The sequence below is a fragment of the Aplysia californica genome, unplaced genomic scaffold (assembly GCF_000002075.1).
Source record: "Aplysia californica isolate F4 #8 unplaced genomic scaffold, AplCal3.0 scaffold01297, whole genome shotgun sequence".
In the NCBI taxonomy this organism is placed as follows: Eukaryota; Metazoa; Mollusca; class Gastropoda; order Aplysiida; family Aplysiidae; genus Aplysia; species Aplysia californica.
This window is the reverse complement of record NW_004798567.1, coordinates 89303-99148: the sequence shown is the minus strand read 5'-3', so window position 1 is coordinate 99148 and position 9846 is coordinate 89303. Positions and strand designations below refer to the sequence as shown.

General features: G+C 39.7%; 1 protein-coding gene across 1 annotated transcript in view; it reads right to left on the bottom strand.

Moving 5' to 3' along the window:
• Nucleotides 1-5004: 5004 nt before the first annotated feature.
• LOC101852979 (alanine--tRNA ligase, cytoplasmic) overlaps nucleotides 5005-9846 on the bottom strand; it is a 47435-nt gene continuing 42593 nt past the window's right edge. The window contains exons 24-25 of the mRNA XM_005112507.3: nucleotides 8241-8354; nucleotides 5005-5624 (exon numbers count right to left, since the gene is read on the bottom strand). Coding sequence (XP_005112564.1) covers nucleotides 5448-5624; nucleotides 8241-8354 — 291 coding nt within the window. The 3' untranslated portion in view covers nucleotides 5005-5447. The remainder of the gene's footprint in view (nucleotides 5625-8240; nucleotides 8355-9846) is intronic.

The window sequence follows — 9846 nt, the reverse complement described above, 5'->3', positions numbered from 1 at the left end:
CCTACTCTTATCGATTTTAGACCACCAAGGGATCTTTAACATGCGCAACTTGCACACGGGCCCTCCGAGATTTTTCGCCCTTGTCCGAGAAGGCTAGGTGTAGATCTTTCCAACCAGAATATCAGGGGTGTGGCAGAAAGACAGCAGTAAGGTGGAGCCAAGGAGTAGCAGTAGAAAGGCTGCAGAAAGAGTCAGGATCCCAGAGGAGGGGACAAAGGAAGTGAAGGGGTGGCGGCAGAAAGGGGAAACGGAAGCAGACGACAGAATATTGCTAGAGAGCAGGAGTGGGTGAAAGAAGAATTTTAGAGAAGAAAATTTTTCGGTCGCTACCCGGATTCGAACCCGGAACCTTTGAATGAGAGGCCAACACCTTAACCTCTAGGCCACGAGAGCCCCGTAAAAAGTTTGTCCCGCCCAGCTATATATATATATATATATATATATATATATATATATATATATATATATATATATATATATATATATATATATGTACTTCCAAGTGAGGAATTTAATAATACCTGTCACTATGCAGGTAATCCCCTCCATCCACCGAAATCATCAAATCAGTGGGTGATATCACCCCTGTTAGAAAGTACAGGACTAGATGAAAGGTGCCCTGGAATTATACTTTTTAAAAATTGTTTTTGACAGGAAAACATTTGTAATTCTAACGTAGCAGTCAGTCAGCTCCCCCCACTATTGTGCTCATGTTTGTGTATAATTTTCCCTCACTGACATCTGGTTCTCAGAAGCAAAAGAAATTCGAAACACTGGGTGGGGTGAATAAGGTCTCTGTTTGTCTAAAGAGAAACACCTCAACACAACGATCATTTAGTGCTGGGAATAAATATGACAGCAAAAACAATGAAAGGAAAGAAAAGATGTAGGACCTGACAGTGGTGTCTTCCAAACACCTGCTGAAAAATTCCCCAAATTTCTGCGGTATACAATATAGTCTTTTGTCTGTCTGTGTCTCTTCCCCCTCAGGCATCGGCCGTGATCAGATGGAAAGAAAGAAGTTGCTAGAGGAAAGATTGCTGCTAAAAAGGATCAAAGTGGCAGTGAGAAACCAGGAGACAAGACTGAGCTTAAATTAAAATCTAATGTGTCAAGAGTTGGTGGAGGCGGTACAGGACAAAGCGTGAGGTCTGGTTCAGGATCTAAGTCTGACAAAACTGATCATAGAAGGGAAAGAACGGGCAACTGTTGGTGAAGAGATGCAGATACCGAAAAGTTCAAACAGTTCAAGCTCGGGCAAGAAAACTCCTCTTTTTAAGTCAAGCTGCAGTGATGAGACAAGGGTGGAAACCATTTGTCAGTCACATGATGTGTTTGAAGGTCAAGGTGAGAGGAAGGGTAACTCACAGAGTGCAAAGTTTAGAGAGGAAAAGTCAGACACGAGACAAAGTTCACAAACCGACGAGGAAGCGGCCAGGCAGAGAAAACTGAGATGGGAACAAGCCAGGGCTTTAAAGTCTGCACGCAGTCAAGCTTTTGACCAACCCATCGGTGAAACTGTATGGGATAAGGACGGGGAAAATATCAGCAAAAAAGGGAAGAAGTCAAAACTGGAAGAAGAGAAAACGTCAAATGTTGGACAAATGGGAAATGATGGAACTAAAGTGAACAAATTAAGATTAGGACAAGTGAAAACATTGAAACCCTCTCCCAGTCGGAGATTAGATCAACCTGTTGTTGATTTTGAAAGTTTTGATGATGATGAGGACGAAGATTATATCGACCAAATTAGTAAGTTGTATAGACTTGAAGACGAAATGTCTGATATGTCAAATGTAAGAGGAAGTAAAGACGATATTTCAGAACTAAGACTTTCAAGACTTGAGAAAGAAAAATCTCAGAAACCCGCTGGAAGCCATAGGTTATCCCAGCCTCATGTTGGCTTTGGTAGTGATGAAGATGAAGATTATACTAGCAAAATGAGCAGATTCAGGAAGCAGATGGAACACATACACGACCCAAAATCTACCAAAGCTGGTTATTTCTCTCTACAGGGAACCGCAACTCCAACGATGGGTCTGGCTTTTGCCGGGAAGCCGGGAAGGGAAAAGGAAGAGGGAAGAACCGTAATCCAGGTCTTACAATGGCGAAGGATAGTAGGAGGAATGCAGGAAAAGGAAGTGGTGGTGGTGGTGGTGGTGGGTTTATGCCAGAGATCAGCGCCACAGAGCATGTGTCGGCCGAGGAGATAATGGAGTTTGTGGACATGGAGGAACATGACCTGGGGAGTGATTTCAGTGACGTTGATTAACTTGTACTTGTACTGAGGGGAGATGTCATCTTCAGCAGTGATGGTGACTAACTTGCTTGGGAAGAATGGCCATCACTGGTACTGGTAGGGATGGTGATTTTTTAGTGACTTTGATTGTTGATTCTCAAGGGAAGTGAGATCAAATTTAGTTGTGATGGTGATTTCAGTCAAGTTGATTGACTTACTTTAACAAAGTGGAGAGGTCATCTTACTAGTATATCTGTAGTGTTATGGTTAGGCTTTTTGCTGTTGCATGCAAAGTCAGATGTGAGTTTGATTCTCAAAATAAGTTAGTTATTTTTTCAAGTATCTTTGTCTGTCTGTCAGGATGTTATATCCCACTCAGCTTGGGCTGTGCCTTTGCAGACTCATAATTCAGATAATTGATTTCAATTGTATTGATGAACAGTGTGATCTAGAGAAAGATGAGACTGTGTCGAAACAGGTTCAAAATGTCCAAAATTACAGGAGGAAAAGATGGATTGTTGGTGAAAATAGTTAACATGCAGAAAAACCGGTGTTATCAGAAAATGAAAAGTAGAAATCCCAGACTTCTGGTGCAGCTGTGGCAAAGTAAACCAATTCGAGCCCCCCACTAGTTGTAAAAATGGCTTTAAACTGTGACGCCTACCCAGTCAAAGATTCCTTTTGATAACAGCTTGTGGTTAGTGCCAGAGGCTGCTTTATTTTCCTTTTTGGGGGGGGGGGGGAGGGAGGGGGGTTGGCCTTGTCTTTTTGAGTTGATGTGTTTATTTGGAAATGCCACAAGTGATGAATCTCTGACTTGAAAAAAGGGAATTTTGATGGATGTGTCATTTTTCTGGAAATTTCAGAGTTCCTGAAATCTGACTGGGATGTTTTAGGAACGACTTGTTATGCATGTAACATATTTTTTTCAAGATTTACAACTTAGCTAGATCTGGAAATCATATTATGTCTTTATTGCCCCATAGCAGAGGTAGAGATCATAATGTATTACAGTGGTGATTTATGTTACTGGCTATTAGAGAGCTAAAATTTATTTGAAAGGCAACTGCAAGAGGGTGGTCCTTTTGAAACAGGTTTTTAACAGCCTTTGCCTTTGTCCCCAGTGTCAATTCTTAGAATTATTGTGGAGGAAAGAGACTCACTAGCATCTTACATGAAGCTTTACTCTTAAAAGTATCTTCTTGTGCGTGCATTTTTTTAGTCCCTCGCGGGAATCCTTTCTGCTTCAATATCAGATGTTTCTGCATTAAAAATTAATGTACCTAAAAATCACTATAGTTTTTGCTAAAGGATCAGAACATTGATGGGCAGCTGGTTCATGAAATTGGTTTTGTATAATAACTTCTTGAGAAATCCCTACTGATGAGTAAATTAAGTTTCTCTTGGATGTTTACACTAGAATGTAGTTGTAGTTGGTATTGGTTTGTGCTTATGTTTTCTATTTTGTTGTATTTTCAATGGACATATCGACAGCTGAGCGCAGGAAGTGACTATAATTTCCACTTTTCGAAGTTTCAAGAAAAACGAGTTTGAAATTTTGACGATTCTGAAATCCGTATAAATGACATATCGACAGCTGAGTGCAGGAAGTGACTATAATTTCCACTTTTCGAAGTTTCAAGAAAAACGAGTTTGAAATTTTGACGATTCTGAAATCCGTATAAATGACATATCGACAGCTGAGTGCAGGAAGTGACTATAATTTCCACTTTTCGAAGTTTCAAGAAAAACGAGTTTGAAATTTTGACGATTCTGAAATCAGTATAAATGACACAGTAAAAAAAACATATTAATATCTCGATACCAAGCTACGGCTCAGATATTTACAGAGGTAGAAAAGTGGCTTGAAATCTTACCACCCATTATATCGATTACTTCATTTCAACCAAAAGTGGATATAGTAACTTCTCACACTCACCCATCGATATTGTTGCCGTCATTCAACATTGTAGTATGTCAAAATTTTGTAAAAATGGAAATCAAGTATTTTGTAGAGTCTCATAAGGCGTATCAATTGGTTCAAGTCTTATTCCTATTCCAAAATAGTTATGGATTGAGACCAATTTAACATTTTGTATTAAGATAATATCTTGCCCGAAATGCAATTTTTTGCTTCTCTTGAAAACCTTGTATTTTGACATACAACCAAGATGAATGACCCCCCCACTATTTCCCGGGTGCCTTGATAGTCGAAGCAGACTTTGTGCTGTTGAAGCTAGAGAGGTGAGCAGAGTAAGCCGGATTCCCTGTAAAGACTTCTCTGTTGATGTCCACCCCTTGGCACTCATATGACCTTATTTTGCGAGTGCCGTAAAACTTCTACTAAAACTAAACTAAATGATGAATGACGGTGAGGATATGTTCTGTATTTGAAAGAAATATCCTTTTTTTATTTTTTTGTCCGAGAAATGCCCTACATTTCCATAAAAATTTAGTGGGGGGGGGGGGGGGGGGGGGTGATTTATAGTATCATTATGCCATATGTTGCCTTGAGTATGTGGTCATTGGGGTGGCAGTCTTGTCATTTTTGTTGTTTTTCGTTACTTGTTGGAAAAAGAGGAGCTACATTATTACTGTTGTTTCAATTGCAAGGACATGACTGATACATGGCAGCTGTGTGAGGATTGGTTATCTGTAAATCACACTAATGGTTTTGATTTATGTATGCTGTTATACTTGTGCTCATTTTGTGTATATAAGAGATACCTCCGAAATACCGAAATAAAACTTGTCAAGATGGTAAGTGCTTTGTTTTTTCTTTATTGCATGTTTAAATTAACAGCTTTTGATCACCATGTAAATCAGGGCATTTGGCCACAGACACTTGTGTTAGTGCCAGGGTCTGATAAAATTAAAAAGCAGAAACTTCAGTCCATTATGCTAAAAAATAACACTAAAAACATTTGCTTACATATTTATTCTCTGAGTCAATGTATGTCTCACACGAATATAATGATCTTTAACAACATGGTACCCAAAGAACAGACGCTGGACATCCTCTCTTCTACTCCCCCCCCCCCCCCATCTCACACACACTCACACATAAAAACACAAAAAAGACCCCCAAAAAAACACTCCAAAAAATTGAAAGACATTAAGCAAATTCTGTGTTCTGTAATAATTGCAAAAGACATTCTATGTACAAAATCTCCAAGCTGAATCCTTCAAGGGGAAAGTCCCAGCTGTGTTATCTTGGCTTTAGCACTGCGTGTAGAGTGTCACACAGAACATGAGTGGGCGTGTCGGCTGACACAGAGAATGTGTACACTTCAGCACGTTTGGTCGTTTTGGCAGCTTTTCCAACAGATGACTTCTGTGAACCCTTTTGTGGAATTATCTTGCTAATCTCTTCCTTACCCAGCGGCTGTGGAGAAAAAAAGTTACAGTAAAACATGGACAGTTCGAATTCGTCGGGGCGTGCCTCGATAGTTCGAGGGATCCGTAGATCAAGGGATATCTTACAAAGATCAAAAAGAAGAAAAAAACGGGACCGCACGCACAGTTCGACGGGTACCTGATTTCGAGTCTTTTGTGTTTGTCCTATACATGTTTCACTTTTTTAATCAATTCAACTCCCTATAGCAAATAGTTGGGTCTGAGTGTGATAGGTTCTACTTTTTTATTTTTCCTCTTAAAATTCTGTCTGTGTGTCCTGCGTTTTCTCAGCACATAATGACTGCTATTGTGATGATGTGCCTCTCTGTGCATACAAGGGAGGGTTCAAGAAGTCTTTGGTCTAAATATGAAGGAATAAAGATAGAACTTTGTAACTTGGCACACATACTTTCATTTCTCTACATAGTCACCATGCAGAGTAATACATTTCTGCCACCTCTCTTTGACCTTCAAAAGTCTTTGAGAGTAAAATGACCCAGAATGGGCCCCTAACCAGTCTTCAACAGCTTCAATGGCGTCCTCGTGGTCATGGAAACGACATATTTTGTGTGATTTTTTTATACGATTAGGAAACAGAAAAAAGTATGACATTTTTTGTTCTGAATCAAAACGATAAATCCATGTTTCATCCATAGTCAAAGTCACCATGTTTTTAAAGAAATTTGTGTCACTGGACTCAATTCAAAGGAGAGTTTTGCAAGACTCAATCCTCTGCTTTTGCTCACTTATCAAAAGGCGGGGTACCTACCTCGCAGATACCTTATTCCAGTTAGGATGATCATGGAGAATCGTTTCAAATAACCTTACACTGATTCTCACTTCACTTGAGAGCTGTTTAACAGTTAAACGTCAGTCTCGAGGAACCAGTTTCTTCACTATGGATACATTCTCTTCAGTTACCACAAAGGATGGGCACCCTTCAGGATCTTCATCCATCACCGATATGAATCCAGATTTGAATTTTCTTACCCGGTATGTCACAGTTTAAAACGAGGACTTTTGTCATCATAAACAAGGACCATATCCTGAAGAATGTCTGAAGGGGATTTTCCTTGCAAGTGTAAAAACTCGATAAATGAGCGATACTCAACTGGCTCCATGGCACATCTTCAGCAAGGAAAAACAAACGTTTTTGTGCATGGTTTCATTGAACACGCTGACTAGTGCCTTGTTATTGCCAGATTTTCCTGAAAATTTGCATAGTTTGTTCCAAAATTATTGTCTAAAGGCTGGCGAAATTTCATTAGATCTACTCTTCCACGATTCGTTCATACCCAACCCAAGTAGAGGAAAATCCCCCTCCCACCCCGAAAAAAGTCAATGCTCCACTAGACACACATAAGTCATTTTGAGGATGTGGGGACTTGCAGCTGACACTAACACTATTGTATGGTATAATAATGTACTATACAGTAAGCAGATATGCTAACATGGCAGCTCTATTTTCTCAAGATCTCCGGTAGTTCTTTACTCTGAGGACCAACAGAAATCAGTTGATATGCCACTTCTAAGAAATAGTCAAGGGTGCCAACTGTAGATATTTTACGCACCAATTAACTAACACTTTATAGACTTAAATCATTTTGGGGGCGGGCTGCCTCGACCCTGCATTTCAGAGCCAACCTGGGCTGAGAAAAATACAGCATCTGAGAAGAAAGACCAGACACTTGGTAAAATGCTCTCCCATTCAAGAATTGAACCCAGGTCTCCTGCGGGCGACAACAAAGCAGCTAACCACTACATCACAGATGCCAGTGGCCTGAGGCGCAACACCACTGACCAGGACCATAAATTATTCACACGCTTCTTTCTGACAACTTACAAATCGAAAGAAATGAAAGAAATAGGCTAAAAAAGCACCCAAACATATAGATCGGTTCTTTCTGCCAACTTACAAGTCGAAAGAAATGAGAAAAATAGGCTAAACAAGCACCCAAACATATAGATCGGTACACCAGAATTACAAAGTGCCAAGTTGTGAGAAATTTGACGTCAAACATTTAGAGCTTCACAACATGTCAACCTTTCTCTAATGCAATTCTTTGAATATCTTGATAATGACCCTGAACTATCTTATGATTTTGATTGAGCAGATAGAACATTTGGCTTCTGACCTCAAGATCTTAGTAACTCAAAACGGCCAAAAATGTCAGAACTTTGTAATGACTAAGGTACTGAGCTGGTGTCTCGGTAAATAAATCGGTACCCCACACCAGGGCATTGCTACTGACAGAAGTTGTCTTTAGGCCATTCCCAAAGGGGGTATATTAATATGTTCCTATGCATAGTAGTAGAATTGTAAATGAGCTGATGCTCATACTGTGCTGGAACAACATTAGGGGAACTGATGCTTTTTCTTTCCTCATCCATTTTTCCTCTACTTCTTTTGTATGTTTGTCACTCTCTTGTGAACTGCTATTTGTGCTGTAGAGGTTAGAGAGGTGAGCAGAGTAAGGCTGATTCCCTGTTTGGACTTCTCAGTTAATATCCACCCCTTGGCACTAATATGACCTTATGTAGTTGCGAGCGCTGTAAAACCTTGCTAAACTAAAATAAATCGGTAATGGCTAAAGTTGAGGCTCACCTGCCAAAGAGACAAAGGCAGGCACAAGACCACCGTCCTTGACCCACCACTGACCTCTTGACCCACACAGAGGACGGGCATGTTGTCTGACCTCTGAGACAGGAGTTTGACCATCTGAGGAACGTGGACCAAAGGTTGACATCACACATCATGGAGAACACATAATAGGTACAGAATAAAACTGATATGTCGAACACAGAAGACTCGAAATCACGGTCCCGTTTTTTTTTTTCTTCTTTAACTTTATAAGATATCCATCGAACCACGGATCCCTAGAACTACTGATGCCGGTCCGGACGAATTCGAGCTATCCGTATTATACTGTAATAATAAGATTATTAATTCCACTTTATCAATCCCCCTGGGAAATTTGTTTGACAGAGGATTAGGCTACATAACTACAGTAGTACAATATAGATAGCTCGAATTCGTCAGGACTGGCCTCGGTAGCTTGAGGGATCTGTAGTTCGAGGGATATCTTACAAAGATAAAGAAGAAAATAGAAAGGGACCACAAGCACATTTCGATGGATGCCTGATTTCAAGCCTTTTGTGTTCGACCTATCCGTGTTATACTGTATGCAAATACAGTAAAGCACAGATAACAGAAACACAGAAAACTCAAAATCATGGACAGCTCGTAGTATATATTATGTGTCATAATGCAGTGAAATCAGGTGTTTGTCAATCTATGGAGTTCAGTTTTATTGGTATCATATTCAAGCTTGTTCATTTGTCTTGCTTTAATGAAAGAAATACCATTCTATCTTGAACAGGAATCGAGATATTTGTGATTGACGAAAGTGAGGGTCATCTGGTATCAGATGTAAAATTAGCGAGGAAATGTCCGCCAGAGTTTGGTGACTTCCATAGCTTGCGAGTCCTTGAAAATTGGAAAAGTACATTTTTTGTGCTTTAAAATGTAGATCTATCAACGTTTTGCAGTGAAATCAACACAATGAGAAATTCATTTTTAAATCAAAATAAAAGGTGATGAGCAAAATCATCAAATATTTGACAATAATTGCCAAATGGCGGAAAAATGCCAGTTTCTTCAAGTTCATTATTTTGACAAGTGCCTGATTTCACGACGATGCATCATGTATGCTATTCCACAACTGATATCTCTTTAATGTTTCACTATATCGGTTTACAAACACATTTGTCAATCCCCAACGAGTTAGAGTTATCAGAGCTGCACTGCATGCACATACACAAATAATTATTTTTAAAATCCGAACACTTTTTTTATCTGCCACTGTGCAGCGCCCAGTTCCTAAGATAAGGTTATTGTGTCTTGCTCAAGGACACACCCCAGTGACCACTCACTAAAGCTCAGCATCACTGACACTCGCTTAACAGTAAAGAGCCTGGACTCAGTCACCAGTCAGCAACTGGAGCCTCCATGAAACGATAAGGGGAGCAAGACTAAAATTAAATGTTGAAAATGTAGATCACAGTACAGGAGAAGACCACAACGGAAAAATGATCGTCACCATTTTTGGTTCAGAGAAAAACAAATTTTAAAGTTCAAAACGCATTGGACTTTTTTTTTGTGTAGTACCCTCTTTTAAAAAGTGTTTCTAACTAAGCACTGAGCCTGTTGT